The sequence below is a fragment of the Xenopus tropicalis genome, chromosome 10, assembly GCF_000004195.4.
Source record: "Xenopus tropicalis strain Nigerian chromosome 10, UCB_Xtro_10.0, whole genome shotgun sequence".
Taxonomy (NCBI): domain Eukaryota; kingdom Metazoa; phylum Chordata; class Amphibia; order Anura; family Pipidae; genus Xenopus; species Xenopus tropicalis.
In genome coordinates this window covers 42,492,830-42,514,486 of record NC_030686.2, presented here as the reverse complement: position 1 = coordinate 42,514,486, position 21,657 = coordinate 42,492,830, and the positions used below count along the sequence as shown (strand labels likewise).

Here is a 21,657-nt window from a genome sequence, read left to right as displayed (position 1 = left end):
TCTCTGCACAACAGGTTTCAGGAATAGAGCTTTGTTGTATGGGTTTAATTACACACACCTTACCTGCCTCAGGTGAATCCAGAGGTAATTAGGCAACACAAGCCTATCTTATACCCACAGATGTAGGTTATACCGGCTTGCAGGCTGCAGGTGAATCCAATAAAGGCACAATGGCTGAGCATTAATTACATGGTACAAGCCTCTCCTTCATGGGACAATGTAAATAGATTGTCAGCTTAAAGGAATACTGCCATGGGAAAACATGTTCAATTAATAGAGCTTCACCAGCAGAATCCTGCATTGGAATCTGTTTTTCACAAACACAAATTTATATTTAATTTTGAAGTGTCACATGGGGCAAGCCATATTCCTAATTTCCCAGGGTGGTACAGCCATGTGACCTGTGCTCTTATAAAGTTCAGTCACACTTTACTGCTGCGCTGCAAGTTGGAGTGATATCCCCCCCAGCAGCCGATCAGCAGAACAATGGGAAGGGAGCAAGATAGCAGCTCCCAGTAGGTATCAGAATAGCACTCAATAGTAAGAAATCCAAGTCCGGCTTAGGACTCCTCCAGTTACATGGGAGTAGGAGAAACAATAGGTTAGCTGAAAGCAGTTCTAATGAGTAGCGCTGGCTGAAAGCTCAAACTCAGGCACAATGCACTGAGATGGCACCTACACACCAATATTACAGCTACAAATACATTTGTTGGTTTAAGAATAACATTTTAAATGGCAGAGGGAATTATTTGACAGAATCCCTTTAATATAGCACAGAAGTTATGATCTTAAAGGTGATGTCACATCCAGCAAAACTACCAGACTCTGTAGCAGCACATAATGTAGATTCTATCCAACAAAGGCACCCTGATTCTGCCGCTGCTCACCCACGTAAACACAAAAACTTCCACCCAGGATACATAGCTGGGGGGCACATTTGAGAGCACTCGGTGGCATAGAACAAATTGCCCATGCATATATAGCTTTATTGTGCTAATAAGACACTTCTCTGAAGTCCCGTAAGTCCAAGAAATCATCGACTTACTGAACTTAAGCCCAACACCTTACTGCGACACATTGGGGTATATTTATCATGCTGTGTAAAAAGTGGAGTGAAGCATTACCGGTGATGTTGCCCAGGGCAACCAATCAGCAATTAGATTTTAACAGTCAGAAAATGAAAGCAAAGCATCTGATTGGCTGCTATGAGCAACATCACCAGAAAAATTTTACTCCACTTTTTACACAGCATGATAAATATACCCCTTACATATAGTTAGTTACATAGGGTTGAAAAAAGACCAGAGTCCATCAAGTTCAACCCTTCCGAGTAAACCCAGCACCCACAGCCTATACTTACCAATCTATACACTCACATACATAAACTATATATACAACCAGTAATACTAACTGTAGATATTAGTATCACAATAGCCTTGGATATTGTTCAAGAACTCATCCAGGCCCCTCTTATAGGCATTAACAGAATCTGCCATTACCCCATCACTAGGGGGGGCATTCCCCAACATCACTACCCTCACCGTGAGGTACCCCCGATGCTGCTTCAAATGGAAGCTCTGTTCCTCTAATCTAAAGGGGGGGCCTCTGGTGCGCTGATTGTTTTTATGGGAAAAAAGAACCCCCCCATCTGCCTATAATCCCCTCTAATGTACTTGTACAGAGTAATCATGTACAGAGATACTGTACTGGCAGCGGAAGGCCCTGCTCCGGATTGGACTCTCACAGGATATATCAGGCATTACAGCAGTCAGAGGCCGGGGACCCTGCTGGAATTGGGGTGAGCTCTCATGCTTCCGCAGGAAAAATAAGGATGCATTGGTGGGCCAGGGATTCAAATGCATTGACTGCTATGTCATTTCCTGCAAATCACATGACCAGGGAATTAACCCATTAGTACCCACTGCCATGTGAAAGAACAGGAAAAAAACAGTTGCATTGTCCAGTTTGGCTGAAAGCTACTAACTAATTTAAAAGGGGAAGGTCACATTAACAAAGAAAAACCTATTCTTAGCAACTTTTTTATTGGTCTTCATTTTGTATAGTTTTTGAATTGCCCTCTTCCTCTAACCCTTTCCAACTGTCAAATGGGGGTCACCCCAGTAGCCAAAAAACTATTGCATCAACTTCGGTTATCAACTATAAAAAAAATAAATAATGAAAACCAATGCCAATAGGGCATTCTATAACCCTCTTAAGCCAAGCAAATGTTTTTTTGTTATGTTTTAAAGTTTTAGGTTTAGTTGTGGTGGAAATTTTGATAAATGGGCTTCCTCAGTAGTACTAATAATAATAAATTCAACTTGGGTATCCAGAAGCTGCTCAGAATAAGATGGGATCATTTTCAATCCACACACACATACAGCATGCAAGCTTGGATTGAATTATGATCCATAATTTGTCTCCTGTGTACATCCAGTAATGATATAAAAATATAATATAATATATTACACTAAGTAGTTACAGTCTATACTTAATCACATAACCCTTATGAGTGATACTCAGAGTTCCCTGTATAACTCAGCCTGCAGCCTTGTGCCTTTATATGGGCACAGAACCCCTCAGTGACTGCTAATATCCTTATCATTTACAGTAGGGGGTACATTATCCCTTATAATACATGAGTGATACTCAGAGTTCCCTGTATAACTCAGCCTGCAGCCTTGTGCCTTTATATGGGCACAGAACCCCTCAGTGACTGCTAATATCCTTATCATTTACAGTAGGGGGTACATTATCCCTTATAATACATGAGTGATACTCAGGGTTCCCTGTATAACTCAGCCTGCAGCCTTGTGCCTTTATATGGGCACAGAACCCCTCAGTGACTGCTAATATCCTTATCATTTACAGTAGGGGGTACATTATCCCTTATAATACATGAGTGATACTCAGAGTTCCCTGTATAACTCAGCCTGCAGCCTTGTGCCTTTATATGGTCACAGAACCCCTCAGTGACTGCTAATATCCTTATCATTTACAGTAGGGGGTACATTATCCCTTATAATACATGAGTGATACTCAGAGTTCCCTGTATAACTCAGCCTGCAGCCTTGTGCCTTTATATGGGCACAGAACCCCTCAGTGACTGCTAATATCCTTATCATTTACAGTAGGGGGTACATTATCCCTTATAATACATGAGTGATACTCAGAGTTCCCTGTATAACTCAGCCTGCAGCCTTGTGCCTTTATATGGGCACAGAACCCCTCAGTGACTGCTAATATCCTTATCATTTACAGTAGGGGGTACATTATCCCTTATAATACATGAGTGATACTCAGAGTTCCCTGTATAACTCAGCCTGCAGCCTTGTGCCTTTATATGGGCACAGAACCCCTCAGTGACTGCTAATATCCTTATCATTTACAGTAGGGGGTACATTATCCCTTATAATACATGAGTGATACTCAGAGTTCCCTGTATAACTCAGCCTGCAGCCTTGTGCCTTTATATGGGCACAGAACTTATCGCCTAAATCCCTTTATTTCTGGTAATTCATATATATTGCAGAAACATTTTATTCAACATATGAAAGCCATATATGCGTGTTATGATGAGAGGTGAACCACCCCTATAACATGGTCTGTTCTCATTTAGTGACATCACAATGGCACGCTGCTGCCCACAGAGATCAGTCACATGATGTAAGTCTGTGACATCACAATGCCTCAAGTTTGTGACAAACAGAATCCCAGTTGGGAGTTGGGTCAGTGCGTGAGTGATAGCTCTTGGCTTCACATCACTGTCACTGCTTTTATTTCTATTAATTTCTATTTATCTTTATTCATTATATTTATCTTTTTAATATCAATATGAAGAAAAAGTGTATTACAGGTTTAGCCTTATTACCTATAACGTGGACGGTTTGGACTACCCTTGGCCTTGTAGTGGGTTATACTATAGCCCTTACTCTGGGACACATAACTCATGCAGTGCCATTTATAAGGTAATTCTATATTCTCTTCCGATATGTAATGTACTTGGGCAGGGGGGCACCCAGCAAAGCAGCCAATAACATACGGTTTCTATTTATACTTTAGTGAATTAGCGATGAAGCTGCCAGAGATGACTTTTACCAAGATTTCAGCTACAATTTCCTGCATTTTAGGTAAGTGCCACTAATACATAAATATATATAACTACTTTCATTAATAAGGGGAGCAGTTTGCTAATGTCTAACCCCATAACCCACGAGCTAATAAGATTTATTTCCATTTTCCAGATGTTGCCATAAAGATTGTGAACTATAAATTTATCAAGCTGTACCGACCCAAAGTCAGTCGGAAATATAATATATTTATATTATGCTGCGGACTCCTATCCTGTGTTGGCTTTGTCCTGGCTGCTTATGTTAGGGTAAGAAAACTCTTCCTATTTCCCAAATTCCATATAGAAAACAGAAATGAGGGCACTAATGGCTGCGTTTCTATTGTAGTGCCTCGAATCAGAAGTTGGACATCGAGTAGGAGGAGCTTTGGGATTTTCCATGACGTGTTTATACAACCTATTGCTATGTGTGATCTACATCAGGACTCCGGCGCGGCGCAAAAACCTACGGCTGGTTTTTTACCGGCTGTTTGTTGCTGTGCTCACCCCTATTGTACTGATAGCATGTATCCTTTCTTGGGGAAATACTATGAACCCCCACCACCTTATTACTATTCCATTCTGTTATTTATTTACAGTTGTTAAATTTATATAGAAATTTAAAGAGAAATTTGTCTGTATATGTCTGTGTATTTTCCTTAACGCATTCACCTTTTAGTTCCAACATCGTGGGTGACTTGTACCATACTGCAAAGCTGCAACGCGGACCATTTGGTACGTCATTATCCATTTATATTTTATTTGAAAAAGTATTATAGAAATGTTTGCCTGCCCCCCCCCATTGAATTGAGGGTGAATAGGAGTCACCTTGGATTCTATGACCTGTATATAGCGTTTGACCAGTGGCTTGATCCCTTAATATGGTCATAGAACTCCTACTTTCCCAGGAAAAGCATAAAAGTCCTATAAATAATAACCCATATACATCCCATCCACTAATTACTATTCTAAGAAAATAAACTTTTTTCCTTTTTTAATAGGAAAATGCAATTTCCACATTGGAGTGGATAGTAATGTTCGGGTTTCTCTGCTATATGCCTACATATTCCATGGAATTTCAGGTAAGAGAATGAACTGATAGATTTCTATGTTGTGTGTGTATAGATATATATTTATAACTGTATTGGCATCATTATTTCATCTTATACTTTTTACTTCTATTCAGAACCTGAAACTAAAACGCCCCAAAAGCCTGAAAGACGAGTGGATCTGCAAGCGGGAGGGATCTGCTGATGTCGAGTCCCCCGAGACTGTAATCTACGTGCACAAGATAACGCTGTTACCCCCCGATCAGATCACATCTTACCAACTGACAGTAATAAAAGAGTAACAGGGGGAATCATTCTGCGCTAGGAACACAGGGAAGAGCAAAATACTTGGATCCAAGCTCAGTGGGAGGCGCCGTCAGGATTTGCTCGTTCCAGAAGACGATTTCTATAACGTTTCATATCTCAGTAACGTGACGCTGACACCTGCATAAACGCACACGTAAAATCCTCAGTAACGTCGGTTTGCCATTTCCCTGGTAAATTCTCCTGAGAGCGGGTATCGGTGATAAAAAGAGAGGAATATATGTGCAAATTAATATAACACCGCGCTATAATAATAAAATAGTCCGGCAGCACCAGCAAAACGTGGATTCACTCCTCCACTTATATTCAGTACAGATCCTTCAAAGGTGCTCAAAAAGTGTTCAGTCCTTCGTCCTGTCCTGGGGATTCCTGGTACCATGTGATCACCTACAGCCAATCACACTGCTCCTTCTCCTACCTGGATAGTCACAACAGAGCAGGGAGGGGGGAGCTCGATCGAGTTTTTAGCAAGCAAAGCAGGACTGATTCAATCTATATGTTTAAAACCAAATATTTATTAACTACATAAAATGTCCCAACGCGTTTCGTATCAACATACTTCATCAGGGGCGTTACCAGACAGCACTTCCGTCACCCTTTTACGTTGTTATCAATTAATTATGTAAATTCATTATACAAGGTCTATAAAGAAGAGTGAAGATCGACCAATGCAGTCTCCCCATTTATGTAATGACGACATCTTTTAAAATAAATGTGTAAAAAGTAGCTTTGCTACAACTGTAATTTTTCATGTTTTATAGAATTGTAAATGTGTTTTTATTAAAACACAAAAAGCGTAAAATAAATAATGTTTATTTTTTAGAAAGAAGAACGGTGGTTCTTAATATTTTACTGTAATCTACAGGACATCGGTTAATAAACGGGTGCTAATATTTGGGAGGGATAGAGGTAGAATATTAAAAGTGAATTTCATGGCTTGGGGTGTAGAAAGGGACTGATTATGTTATGTACTGACACCATTCATTCATTAATATGGGCACTTGGGTGGAAAGAAAATCCTTCCACTTCCCCACAGTAGCCTTCAGCATCGGTCTATCCTGCAATATTGTGTCTATTGGCATAGGGGAACCTTCCAGTGGCGTAACTACTCTGCGCTGGGCCCCCCTGCAAAAATAGCTTTAGAACGGCCCAGTGCAGAGTAGCAAACTCACCCCCGCCCCCCATGGACTTGCTCCCCGCTCTCTACTGCACTCGCTTGTAAATCCCAACCCCCCCTCTGATCTACCTGGAAGCCAGCATGGAGCGGGGATTTATGTGAAAAATGGAGGAAGCGGGTCTGTTACGCCACTCGAAGCTTCCCAATTTACCACCTCAAGGACTTAAGAAATAAATACTTATTAAAATAGTAGATACGTTGGAAAATCTAGTTCAAATTGGAATTTTCTTTACATTTTCCACAAACAAAACATGCGATAGATCTAGCGATGAGCGAATATGTCCCGTTTGGTTAAACATTTGTGAAACTACCGAAAATTGACAAAACGAAGATGTCAGGTGACTTTTCTGTCGTGCGTGACTGCCCATTTTTACGCAACCGCACCCATTTTGAGCCGACTGGACTAATTACTTGCTTCAAATTTCGCCAATGGTGAAATGCGGAAATTCGCTGAAAATCCATCCCTGGCCAAAAAATTTACTTATCACTAGATACATCCCATTTAATATAAAAAGGGCAGATTTATTTGTATTTTTTTGCCACAAATTAAACTCTTTAGAGCAAAAAAATGGTGTATTTAAATAATGCCCTGAATAAACCAAGAATATTCATTAGTTATTGAGTACAGGTATGGGACCCATTATCCAGAATGCTCGGGACCTGGGGTTTTCCCGGATAAGGGGTATTTCCATAATTCGGATCTCCTACATTAAGTGTGCTAATAAAATTATTTAACTGTTAAATAAACCCAATAGGATTGTTCTGCCCCCAATAAGGGGTAATTATATCTTAGTTGGGATCAAGTACAGGTACTGTTTTATTATTACAGAGAAAAGGGAATCATTTAACCATTAAATAAACCCAATAGGACTGTTCTGCCCCCAATAAGGGGTAATTATATCTTAGTTGGGATCAAGTACAGGTACTGTCTTATTATTACAGAGAAAAGGGAATCATTTAACCATTAAATAAACCCAATAGGGCTGTTCTGCCCCCAATAAGGGGTAATTATATCTTAGTTGGGATCAAGTACAGGTACTGTCTTATTATTACAAGGAAAGATGAAATCATTTTTAAAAATGTGAATTATTTGATTAAAATGTAGTCTATGGGAGGTTGCCTTTCGGTAATTCGGAACTTTCTGCATAAGGGGTCCAAAACCTGCATTAAAACCACGCTAATGTAAAACTACACACATCTAAAAGCTGGCGAGGTCACATAGAAGCCAACATAAATTGTAAAATATTTATTTACTTCGAGGTTATAGAGTTTGTTGGGTTTTTTTGATTGTAATCGCACAAATTACACAATTTCAAGGTATTCGTTCCACGATTTTTCTCATTCATGCTTTTTAGAAGTATAGCCTTTCTGGCTTTTTTTAAGAAAGAAAATTAGTTTAGTCAAAGTGTTTAAATGTTCTGCTTATTCACACGAGAGAGGATCATTCATATAGATAAAACCTTATAGATAATATAAGAAATATAGATAAAACCTGCAGCTCGACCTGCGACCAGGGCCCTTAAAGGTTCCAGTGGGCTCAGTGCACAAATGTTTTTGTTGGCCCCCGCAGCTACCCCAAGATATTAGTAAAAGGACTTGAATCTATTGAGACAGGAAATAAACAGCCTATGGTTAGTGACATAGATATGAGACCCAGGCGCGCTGCCCTGGACCAATAGCATTGCAAGTTTTCATTAATCTTTCAAATAAAATGCTGATATTTGTGATAAAGTTTAGTAAATTAAAGTAAATATACTTTAGCTCTTCCTGCTGATTAGAATGGGGGAGGTTTGCCATTTTTTGGGGACATTTTAGGGCAGTGATCCCCAACCAGTGGCTCAGTAGGAACATGTTGCTCCCCAACCCCCCCAGATGTTGTTCCCAGTGGCCTCAAAGCAGCTGCTTACTTTTGAATTTCTGAATTGGAGGCAAGTTTTGGTTGCATAAAGACCAACTGTACTGCCAAACAGAACCTCCTGTAGGCTGCCAGTCCACATAGGGGCTATCAAATAGCCAATCACAGCCCTTATTGGTCAACCCTTAGAAATTTTTTTCATGCTTGCACTGCTCCCCAACTTTTTTTTTATTTAAATGTTGCTCACGGGTAAAAAAAAGTTTGGAGACCCCTGCTTTAGTGTAACGTTATAGCAGTTGAAAGATTTGATGGTGGGCCCCCAGCTCTGGTTGGCACTGAGCAATTGCTCCTTTTGCCCATTTATTAAAACGGCCCTGCCCGCAACCTGCATCTGTACCCGCACACAAAAATCATACCCACAACCCACCTGATTTTTTTGCGGGTACCCAACCCACTGCAGGACTCTACTAGTTGGACCAAAGTTGGAGTGGCCACTACAAATTTACTAGGGATGCAGCTGATTGTTGCAGTTCCACTATCTGTTGGTGGGTGGGGGTAGAAATTCTCTTATAGCTCCCCCAATCTGTGTTGTACTTGACACCTCCCTCTCTAAATACACCTAATAAAGCTTAAAGTTGCAGATGGGCCTGATTTTTTACTTCTTGAGCCTTCAGGCTTGAACACTTATAAAGGAAACCCTTTTGTTCGTTTTTCCAAACGAAACTCCACCCAAACACAACTTAAGCTTTTTGAAAAGTAAACAGTTTCCAGCAACTTTGCAGTCCTACAAATCCCATAATTCCTTGCACACGTGATGTCAATATGTAAAGGAACATCCCAGTGCAATGCATTGTGGGTTATGTAGTTCCTGCATGCTGTCTGTAAGCTGTGGAGTAGTTGTTACAATTTGTAATGTCAATATTTTAGTCCCTCCTCCCCTGCCAGGATTTCAAATGATGCAGAAAGAGAAGAACTGTTTTGCAGCTGGATTTTAGAATATAAAATGGTATTTATTCAGACTTTTTGAAGGAACAGATTACAGGGATAGGTACAGTGGTGTGAAAAGCTATTTGCCCCCTTCCTGATTTCTTATTCTTTTGCATGTTTGTCACACTTAAATGTTTCTGCTCATCAAAATCCGTTAACTATTAGTCAAAGATAACATAATTGAACACAAAATGCAGTTTTTAAATGAAGGTTTACGTTATTAAGGGAGAAAAAAAACTCCAAATCTACATGGCCCTGTGTGAAAAAGTGATTGCCCCCTTGTTAAAAAATAACTTAACTGTGGTTTATCAATTTCAATTTTCAATTTCAATATCAATTTCTGTAGTCACCCCCAGGCCTGATTACTGCCACACCTGTTTCAATCAAGAAATCACTTAAATAGGAGCTACCTGACACAGAGAAGTAGAACAAAAGCACCTCAAAAGCTAGACATCATGCCAAGATCCAAAGGAACAAATGAGAACAAAAGTAATTGAGATCTATCAGTCTGGTAAAGGTTATAAAGCCATTTCTAAAGCTTTGGGACTCCAGCGAACCACAGTGAGAGCCATTATCCACAAATGGCAAAAACATGGAACAGTGGTGAACCTTCCCAGGAGTGGCCGGCCGACCAAAATTACCCCAAGAGCGCAGAGACAACTCATCCGAGAGGCCACAAAAGACCCCAGGACAACATCTAAAGAACTGCAGGCCTCACTTGCCTCAATTAAGGGCAGTGTTCACGACTCCACCATAAGAAAGAGACTGGGCAAAAAGGGCGCAAACCACTTTTAAGCAAAAAGAACATTAAGGCTCGTCTCAATTTTTCTAAAAAACATCTCAATGATTGCCAAGACTTTTGGGAAAATACCTTGTGGATCGACGAGACAAAAGTTGAACTTTTTGGAAGGTGCGTGTCCCGTTACATCTGGCGTAAAAGTAACACAGCATTTCAGAAAAAGAACATCATACCAACAGTAAAATATGGTGGTGGTAGTGTGATGGTCTGGGGTTGTTTTGCTGCTTCAGGACCTGGAAGGCTAGCTGTGATAGATGGAACCATGAATTCTACTGTCTACCAAAAAATCCTGAAGGAGAATGTCCGGCCATCTGTTCGTCAACTCAAGCTGAAGCGATCTTGGGTGCTGCAGCAGGACAATGACCCAAAACACACCAGCAAATCCACCTCTGAATGGCTGAAGAAAAACAAAATGAAGACTTTGGAGTGGCCTAGTCAATGTCCTGACCTGAATCCTATTGAGATGTTGTGGCATGACCTTAAAAAGGCGGTTCATGCTAGAAAATCCTCAAATAAAGCTGAATTACAACAATGCTGCAAAGATGAGTGGGCCAAAATTCCTCCAGAGCGCTGTTAAAGACTCGTTGCAAGTTATCGCAAACGCTTGATTGCAGTTATTGCTGCTAAGGGTGGCCCAACCAGTTATTAGGTTCAGGGGGCAATTACTTTTTCACACAGGGCCATGTAGGTTTGGATTTTTTTTCTCCCTAAATAATAAAAACCCTCATTTAAAAACTGCATTTTGTGTTTACTTGTGTTATCTTTGACTAATAGTTAAATGTGTTTGATGATCAGAAACATTTTGTGTGACAAACATGCAAAAGAATAAGAAATCAGGAAGGGGGCAAATAGTTTTTCACACCACTGTATATTAGGAGTCTCTATGTTATGTGGGGCTCTTTAACAAATTTTGGTTTAGAAGCTGGAAGCAAGGGCCCTAGCGTTCTCTACAAATAGTGCTTATGTTGCTTCTGGAGACAGTTTGAGACTCAGCAGTGAGTGTTCCAGCACAAGACAAAAAGAAAGAGTGTTGTGATATTTTGTTGTGACCATAAACCTTTGGTCATTTATTGTATTTCGGGGGTCATAATCACTGTTATCCAAATGTAAAAATATCTTTGGGGCGTTACAAAAACACCATTTATTTTATACCAAGTCATTTTTGGTGACAGAATAACTGACACAGCTATATAAGGATGGGCCTAGGAATAAAAGGCCTAGTGGGCACGTGGCTAAATTACAAACAAAACTAAACATGCGTAAATGTGAAGTATGGAAAAAATCTGTCTGTTTCCGATTTACTTGAACTGGAACAAAATAGCAGCACAAACTGCAAATTTGTTTGAATGAGTCAATGTCTATTTCATGGTTGGCGCCATAAATATATTGGCTGACTAATCTGACAGCTGCTTTGGAGTAGACAATAATTTGTGGTTTGCTAAGCATAATTGAAAGGACATGTAAACCCTACATTTTCCTACCATGTATATAAGTGGGGCACATCTCCCCTACCCAAACCACATCATTTTCTCTCTGACATATCATCAGTGACATTTACATCTGCATACAGGACATGGCTGCTGTAAAGTTCATGCAATTAAGAATGCAGGCTTACACAGGCAGAACTTACTTTGGTCCTGCTTGGATTGAGTGGTTAAGCTGAGCTCAGAAGAGGAGGTTAGGAGAATGAACATGCTTCTCCAGCATAGTACACAGCTAGAGCATAGTTTCTATGGATACCAGCAATGCCATCTCTTCATCGGCTTCTAGACTGGAGGTCATGTTTAGTAACCAGTTGGCTTGGCCCGCCCCTGAGCACGAGTGGGTTAGAGGAGGAGAAGGAATCCAAAGTGATTAAGGGGATGCTGCAGCCAACTATTAGGGTAAGAACCCAAGGAGGAGCTAATCGTCCCCATGATAGATCTCTCCTATTGCGGGTGAGTAACTGCTCTGAAAAGGCTTTCTACCAGCATATATTCATCTATAGTTGCCAGTGGAAAGCCATTTCGGAGAGGTTACTCATCCACCATAGTGGAGATATAGATCGCGGGGGAGATTTACTCTTAAGCCCTTCACATTGCTTCGACGTTGCATGCAGGAGGAAACTTTGTGCAACTTCAGAAACCGAAGCGATGCGAAGGGGTTTCCACTGGCGACTTCTATTGTTGCAGATGGAAAGCCTTTTTGGAGCGGTTACTTAGCCCTTTAACAGCTGGGGTGGTAGGTATTTAAAGATTTCAAAGACGCTGTTCACAGACTACAAGACTAGGGCAGTTTGCTTAGATATCATTTTACCTAAGCCATGGTCAGCAACAATTAACGTCGATATCTCTATAACCTGGACACTTTTTGTATACATAAGATTTAAAAAGAATTTGTCAAGTAAAGTGGTCATTAAAATTCAGAAAGGCCTTATGAAAACTCACACAACTTGATAGAGTCTTAGACATACAACTACCAACCCCGACAGTTGTACTGTAGTTCATCAACAGACGCAGGCCAGCAATGTGGACAGTATTGATATGCTGGGTGACATTTGTCGACCCGCACCCGGGACTAACCTGTCTGATCCCAACTCAGTGGGGCAGGCAAGCGTGTGCCTATAAATACAGGCTGCTGGAGGAGGAAGCCGGGCAGAATACGGTCGAAGTTGGGGAGCAGAAGGGAGAACTCAAGAACTGTGCAAAGGTTAAACCCGCCTGACCCATGGGTGTCGGGCCAGCCCGCACATCATTAGTGGACAGCCCTGTTTTAAGCATAAAGTCCAATACATGGCTGAAATATATTGTTATTTACAAAAACTCCTACATTGTTGTTTACAGTAACACATTATTGCAATATAAATGTTTATAAGACCCACTTCTGCTGGCAGTGTCACCACACAGCTGCTTCATAAATTCATAGTAACATACTATATAAACACAGCAATTAACCTTTCTGCTTTAAAACCCAATATTCACTTAAGTGCTACTATACTCCCAGATGAAAGAACATAAAGCGAAATCGGTTTCATCCGTGGTCGGAATTAGAATCCCAGCCGCCAGTCCTAGGAATCCGCAGCAGAGCATTTAGCGTGTCTTTTATTTTCTTTAGAACCACGGGAGTCATTTTATATGCTGCTGAAGTCTCATTAAGGATGACCCGTTTTAGGTTTTTAGGCAAAGCGTGTTTACCTCGAGAACCATCAAAATTGGTATTGTGCGTCCACGTTTTATACAGCGAGTAGGGTACATGATGCTGAAATAGTAGCTGGGCAAATCTGTGGGGTTGGCCGCGGCTTTGCATCTTAAAATTGTTCAATATACCCGTCGTCATTGAAGCCAAAGGAATATCTGGTAGCGGATCTCCTACAGTATCTGGGGTACGGAGACTTTCATAGTTTGCTTGGTTCTGCTCTGAAACTTCTGATACAATAATAAAGGCTGGACACGTTACAGTGGGGATATTAATAGAAGATGTTTTCGGCAAGCTTGTTTTACGTGATTTTCTAGTTTCAGAAATGTGGATATCTGGTTCCGTCTTCTCAATCGTATCTGAAGTGTGGATCTTGGTCTGATCCATTTCTTGGCATTGTGGGGTTTTTAAAAGGTTGGTGAGGACAGGTGGCTTTTCGGTCGGAACATCACTGGAAATGGCATTGACCAAACTACCTGTTGATGTGGACAGAGGAGGAGGGGGGCTCTGTGATATTTCCCTGGTAGAATCTACGTTGCTCGTGCTGTCATAATGTATTTGTAAATGTTCCGATATTTCTAAATGATTTGCAAACATCTGGCTATTAGCAGGCAGGGGACCAGTGTGGGAGCATGAACTTTGTTTGATTTGGCCAATCAGTCCACTGAAGCTTTGTGAATGGGGTTCACATGAGGATCGTGGGGAAGGATTTTGTTCGGCCTGATAAACTTGATCCTGATGCACATCGAACTGTATTTGCTCTGTTTTAATAGGCCTTGGGGCATTTACTTCACCTTCTTTGAGAGGGGAGCTTCCGTGGGACTGTTTTGCAGAGGCCGTTTTGTTCGTATTAAACTCCTTAAGAATATGGGATATGTTCCTATCGATCTTTGCCACCCTTCTGCCAAGCCTGGCAATGCTGTGCATCAGCTGGGTTAACTGTATGGAAGATTGGAATTGCAGACGGGTTTTCTTATTACCGTTGGCTCTGCTCTGTGGTGTCAAAAGAGTCAATCTGGGTAGCCCACTGCTCATATCTGTTTGGCTGTGATCTGCAAAACCATATTAAGAAATTAGTACCGGATTAAAATGAATTAATTTTCGTTTTTTGCTCTTGACATTTGTATATGCCCCTACTTCATCTTGTTCCATTGCAAAATAATAAATTCTGAAACTTGAAGTTCCTTTGGTTCCCATAATGGGTGGTTCAAAGATTCTCTGAAAAGCACTGTAACTTTAAGGGAGACCATTAAATAACGTTTACATTCTTATTGTGTTACAATTTGCATTTTTTTCACAAAAACGATTTTGTCACAAACAAAACTGAAAAATCCAGGAAAAAGCTTTTGACATCATGTAGAAGTCAATGGCAGGTGTCCTTTCTACAACTGGAAGATCTTTTTTTGAGTCATGAATGGTTTTAGAGGTTCTTGGGGGCCTTTTTTTTTTAACGCGGTAGTAGTGTGTGGAACACACACAGACAATAAAATGAGAAGGTATATTTTCCTTTTAAGGCTATAACCAAACTAAAGAGGGCAGTTTTAAATATATATATTTTTCTTTGTATTAGTTAATTTTCTTATATCTGCCCTTCAAACACTTCTCTAAGATGTTGCAGCATAGATACCATGGATGTCCTGTAGATTTACACACAGGTATAGATTTAAATAAAAAACAATGTTTACACTACCACTTTTATTTATATACTGTATTCACCAAATACTGCAAATCTTTAGTTTAGGTAATTAAACTGCTACCTGAGTTCCCAGCTGAAAAGATGTCAAAATCATCACATTTCATTTCATCTGAAATCATTTGTTCCTGATAAATCTCCTTATGTTTTTCTAAGTACTCCCACTCATCCTTGGAGAAATAGACTGCAATATCATCATATTTAACAGGCACCTGGGAAATAAAAGCAAACAGGGAATGAAACTGGACCTATAAAGCCTATAAAGAAATATGATTTTAAATACAATATCCAGTAATTACCGATTTTGTATTTCATCTTATAAACACATAATGGTCATAGAAAGCAGACTTGGTGGTTAGCAAATGTCAGGAGGATATAAAACTTATATCAAATATAAATAGATGGTGAGAGGCATTCAGGAGGATGGCATAATAAACATCCAAGCACAGCAGGCCCAGACTGGCAAAATGTGGGTTCAGGCAAATGCCAGAGGGGCTGCTGTAAGATGCCATAGAGAGTCACTATTTATTGGGCTGGGGGGGCTGTTTGGACCTCTGTGTACTTGGAATGCCAGGGCCCAGGCCCAGACTGGCAATCTGTGGGTTCAGGCAAATGCCAGAGGGGCTGCTGTAAGGTGCCATAGACAGTCACTATTTATTGGGCTGGGGGGGCTGTTTGGGTCTCTGTGTACTTGAAATGCCAGGGCCTATTATGACTCCCAGTCCAGACCTGCTGGCCAATAAAGCATGTTCCTTGCCGTTCAGTAAAGGAGCACTGTAGGGAAACTCCTTTGTGAGACAGTCAATTTGCAAAACTTGTTACTTTTTACATAGGGTTGATGTATACCATACAGTGTATACAAGCCCCCTGAAAATCAAACACACTCATATGAAAAACAATACCTTAAAACATAATTTGTTGATAATTAGAGAAACATTTGGACATAAGTCATCTCAAAGAGAGTTTGCGCCTCTGGCCAAATAAAGAAATGAATGAAAAAAGTTAAGTGTTGGAGGACCTAAATGATGAAATAATCACTGTAAGTACTCACCTCTCCTGCCCTTGAATTATTATAGTTAGGATGGGAATTCTTTTTCTCAATTATATATTCCTACAAAATGGAAGAATATAAGTTAGGCTATACAGCATGGAGCAGACTCTGCAGCTGCTATAGTTGCCATCATTATACTCTCAGTTGATGTTACAACTTATGAGAACCTATGTTAAAATCAGCAGGGCTAATTTACTAATAACATAGGTGCTAAATTGTACTAGTGCAGTTATCAGTATCAACCAACCAGCAATCAGTTTTGTTCAGATTCAAACTAGTTAGAAAATGAAAGCAAGCATCTAATTGGTTGCTATGGTTAACTGAACCAGTGCAATTTAGCAAATCAGCCCTGTATGTGCTAACATAATGTTTAACATGTTTATTATAGGCTTGCAGAGCAAATATTTTGGCTGCTCTACTCTTGCACTTTTGAATATACAGGTATGGGACGTTTTATCCAGAATGCTCGGGACCTCAGGTTTTCCGGATAAGGGATCTTTCCATAATTTGGATCTTTATACTTTAAGTCTGCTAAAAAATAATTTAAACATTAAACTCAATAATAATGATGATTATTTATAGCTTAACAAGACACTGTTTTATTACTACAAAGAAAAAGAAAATGAGTTTTAAAGATAAGAACTATTTCCCTATAAGGGAGTATATGGGAGATGGCCTTCACGTAATTTGAAAGTTTCTGCATAACGGGTTTCCGGCTAACTGATCCCATACCTGTTCTTATAACTGACAAGGCAGACTTTCTCCCTGTAGTTAAAAGTTTTTGTACAGCAGTTTAGTGCCCATGTTTATTTTTTCAAATACACTTTTTCCCAGCAGTAAAGCCACCCAACTCCTTCAGTTACAATCACTTTGGCAGCGAGTCGCTGGGGAGTACTTACAGTACCAACTATAAGGGTGAAGACACACAGAGCTACTAGTAGCAGCTACTTGTCGTGGCTACTAAAACAGACAATGCTGATCATTTACTGATAACTGTCTCTATGTGTGTTTTAGCAGAGGCAATTCTCAGCATTGTCTATGGCAGGGTATTTTCTGGCATTTAGTAGTCATGAAAAAATAGCTGCTACTAGTAGCTCTCTCACACACACATAAATAGGGTATGCATACATGAGATCCTCACCTCTCCAGTCAGCATATAGATAATGTCTAAAGCATGATTTACAATCATCTCGTTCTTCTGTTTGTCTGGTTTCATCTTGTCCATGTTTAGCATTACCCAGATGACCTGAGAATAGGATATAAAAAAAATATTAGCATATATGATTAAGTGCAACCAGGTACAAATTTCAGGCTTGGTGATTGGTGTGTTTGGCTTTATACATGTTCTAGAGTCCTGCAGTGGGTCAGGTGGTCCCTGTGGGCTACTCACCAAAAAGTAGGTTACCTATAGGTAATGGTTGGAGGATGCAGAGGGGGGGACAGTAGGGAGTTGTGTATGTGGCATACAGTCGCTGTGGTTTAGAGGATCAGGGTAGATTAAAACAGAAATACAGTTGTTTGCCCATTGACAGAGCTCAATTGTAGCAGGAGAGCATGAACTTCAAGTAAATAAAGTCAGAATCAGTTTGTGACTTCCTTCACTGCGTTCAGCTGATCTACTACATCTTCTGAGGCAGTGAGTTCAGATAGTGTTCCAGGGTTGGGGTTAAGGTGGTCAAAAGTGATGGGCGGCAATGTCAACAGCTGACAAAAAAGAGAAGCTGCCATATTTGGATAGGAAAGGTTGTTAATATGAGAGATCTGAAGTGCTGCTACTGTTGATAGTTGTTGTGGGTCAAATACAGTACGATTTTTGTTTGTGTGGGGTGGAGAGAGATGGTTGTGAAAGAACAGTTGAAAGTGTTATCTGAAAAGACAGCAAGAAAGGGGGAAGGGAGAGTTAGAAAGGTTGGAAGGGTGGCAGAATATAAGATCAAATACATTGCCCACATTGTGAGTAGGTGAGTTGGTTCACTGAGACTGAATGAAGTTGTCAGTGAGAGGAGTTTAGATGTAGCTGGAGAAGCAGAGTTGTCAATGGGAATATTGAAGTCCCCTATAATGAGAGCTGGTGTGTCACACGAGAGAAAGTATAGAAGTCGAGTGCAAAGTGATGCAGGAAAGTAGAATAGCGACTTGGGGTACGATATATGATTGCAACACATAGAGATATTGGGGAAAATAATCGTATGCTGCACACTTCAATGCAAGTGAAGGAGAGAGAGGCTGGTATTGTTACAGTCTGAAACTTGTATTTGGGTGACAGAAGAATTCCAACTCCACCTCCCTGACGATCACAAGGTGTAGGGCTATGACTAAATGAGAAGCCTCCATAGCAAAGAGCAGCATTATATGCAGTGTCAGTAGGAGCGAGCCAAGTTTCAGTAATAGCCAGAAGGCTAAGGGATTTGCACATGAAGAGATCATGAACTGCAGTGAGTTTATTGCAGATAGATTGTGAATAAGGTTTGAAGGGTTAGAAGTGCGTGAGGTTTGCAGATAATGATAAGTGCTTGTTATATGATTTTATATCACTAATATATATATATATATATATAAAACAACACTATACTTAGAACGACTGTTGTTCTAAGTTTATGTAATAAGATATATGTAAAGATGCTATGTTGTGCAGTGTTGTTGTTTAAAATCTAAAAGACAAAAACTTGGCTCCTACGACCCTCCCAGACGTCCTCCCATTTCTGGTCTGTTCAGGGTTAATTGGCACACTCCTTTGTTAGCCAACACAGTCGGTGATCACACAGTTTTGTTAGTGGAGTTGCTCTGTCTCACAACGTCTCCTCCGTAGCAGTTATTTTTGGTTTGCAGCAGCACACTCCCACCAATGGCCCTTAAGGCAAATGATAGCACCAATAGTGTGTTACCAACTACACTAACCAACCTGCACATTTAGATTATACTTACAAGCGCTTCAAAGTTGTTCCTGTCTGCTCTGTCCAAACTCCCCTCCTCCGTCCACACTCCCCAGTTCAGACCAGCTCTGCCTCCTGTTCTGTGGTCGTGTAGGATTCCTGTTGCTTGCTACTTCCTCTCTCACGCTGCCTCTACGGGTCCCCACACAGGACACACCAAAAAGCAATCACTGCAGGCTTGCTCCTACTCCATACACCAGAGAATACAACCAGGCAGTACAAATATGGGAACGTTTTTGAGTTTCTTTTACACCAATCATTAAGATAAATGTAAACACTTACATTTAGGTCTTTACTACTCCGCCTCACGGGTTTCATGCCTTGGCACCTCCTCAGAGGCTCCCCTTGGGGTCCTTTATATCACTAATTTATAAACAATCAGTCCATGATGCAATTCATTGATCATAATACATAAATGGCATAGCATAAATCCTATATAAATTATCAAATAAGAAAAAGCGCAACAACACAAACTCTCTACTCCATTAATAAATATAAACTTAAACTAACATAAGTACATGAACACGTGGAGGCAGAGTCTTGCAGTTCAACCCTAGTGCAGGTAACAATTAAATAAATGAGTGGAATCTAAGTCTTATAGTTTAACCCTACATTTAAAATAAATGGGTGTAGGCAAAGTCTTATAGTCCAACGCTAATTAAGGTAACAAATAAATAGGTGAAGACAGGGTCTTGTAGTCTAACCCTACTTAAGATAGCAATTAAATGGGTGTAAGCAGTCTTATAGTTCAACGCTACTTAAGGTAGGGTTACCTTTCTTTTAATTTACTTTCTTCATGTTATTCTTAAATTGTAACAAAATGAATATCATCATACTGTAATGCCCCTGATAAAAACTACATTTAAACTACAGTGCACTTACAGTGCATTTGAGAGTTGTAGTTCAACACAACACAAGCAACCATGGTTGGAGCGATTTTAATTCTACAGAAACACAACAGACGTAGATGAAGTCTACACATAATGCAGGGTGCAGAGTTAGTGTTGAGAGTTGTAGTCACACACAATCACAACATCCATAATTTGAGTTTCGAAACTTTTTGCTGTCTTCTTCACTCTAACTGTATTAGGGAAATAGAGCAGCAAATAACGTATTACCCCCAAATCTTTCTAATTATTGTGTTATACGGATCTACTTACCCAGTATAACCTATCAATGATACTGTTTTATAGCCCGATTCTGACGTTTCCAGCTGTTCTTCCTTTAGTCTCTTTTAGACTTTTGTGCAGGAATATCATGTTCAACCAATGGATCTCTATAATGTTAATAACATTATAATTTTGTCATATAAGCAGACATTCTGACTTAACGGAGACATAAACCCTAGCCCATCCTCAGCCCTCCTTCCACTCCACTCCCCTGCCCCTCCTCCACTCCCTCCACTGACCCTCCTCCATTACCATCCTCCTCCTCCAAGCTCCCTCCCCGCAGCATCTGCTCAGTTCAAAAGTTTCTCTGTGCCGTGCTGCACACAGTTTCACAGCGGAGCTCAAAGGCACCATCTTCCCATGTACTGCAGATCCTCTTCTGTCAGTTCACTGACATAAGAGCATGGGATTGGATACTACAACCATTGACGCATTGATTGTGTTAAACTACAGCTATCAAACGCACATCTAGGGGGGGCATTTATTAATGCTTGAATTTTTCGGTTCGGTTTTTTTGATGCCAAGACACGATTTTGTTGCAAATTATTATAAAAAATTCTTAAAGCAAAAATAAACTAAAGATATGTATTTTCCTTAGGAAACAAACTCTTATTCTCAATGTCTCTCTGTTAAACCCATGATTTTAAAAAAATGTATTATATATATATATATATATATATATATATATATATATACAGTATATACATTAAACTTTTTCCAATTTTTTTCCGAACGATTTTGTTGCGGGAAAAAAACACATTTTTGTCGCAATTTATTATGTGACAAAACCACAATAAATCTGAAAGCAAAAATAAAGTAAAGATATGTATTTTCCTTAGGAAATAAACTCTTGTTATCAATGGGGGAGATTTATCAAGACACGAATGCTCGGAGCGTTCATTTCAACGCTCCAAGCGTATTGCCGCCGGTTTTTTCGCGCTTGCGCGACTTTTTACGATACGATATTATCGTGACTAATACGTTTTTTTCGTAAGCATTTTCGTGATATTTGCGATTTCTTCAGAAATTATCGTTTCCAATATGAATTTTCCCATTCAGGATTCGAACTTGTGTTTTAATGAATCGGCACCATAGTCTCTTTGTTAAACCCATGAAAAATTAACTAAAGATATGTATTTTCTTTAGGAAACAAACTCTTGTTATCAATGTCTCTCTGTTAAACCCATGATTTTAAAAATGTATTACATATATATATATGAAACTTTTCCCTGGTTGCCAATGCTAGTTTGCCCAAAAAACACCTGACCCCTCTGAAGTTAAAAACTCAATTATTTTTGGTCAATCTCACAATATTGTTTGCTGTCCTGAACATTCTTT

The 21,657-nt window shown here is 39.9% G+C and overlaps 1 protein-coding gene across 5 annotated transcripts; it reads right to left on the bottom strand.

Moving 5' to 3' along the window:
• Window positions 1-12,716: 12,716 nt before the first annotated feature.
• Window positions 12,717-20,525, bottom strand: LOC100485064. Of its 5 annotated transcripts, none has more exons than XM_004918509.4 (7): window positions 20,311-20,525; window positions 19,433-19,513; window positions 19,143-19,337; window positions 17,359-17,463; window positions 16,218-16,277; window positions 15,228-15,378; window positions 12,717-14,525 (listed from the first exon to the last, which is right to left on the bottom strand). In XM_004918509.4, exons 4-7 carry the CDS (start codon window positions 17,449-17,451, stop codon window positions 13,309-13,311), a joined length of 1,521 nt encoding a protein of 506 aa, XP_004918566.1. In that variant the 5' UTR covers window positions 17,452-17,463; window positions 19,143-19,337; window positions 19,433-19,513; window positions 20,311-20,525; the 3' UTR covers window positions 12,717-13,308. The 5 variants fall into 5 exon arrangements, with proteins under 5 accessions (XP_004918566.1, XP_004918568.1, XP_012808311.1 ...); XM_004918511.4 differs by having other exon boundaries at window positions 19,143-19,334; XM_012952857.3 differs by having other exon boundaries at window positions 15,231-15,378; window positions 19,143-19,334.
• Between the last annotated feature and the right edge of the window lie 1,132 nt (window positions 20,526-21,657).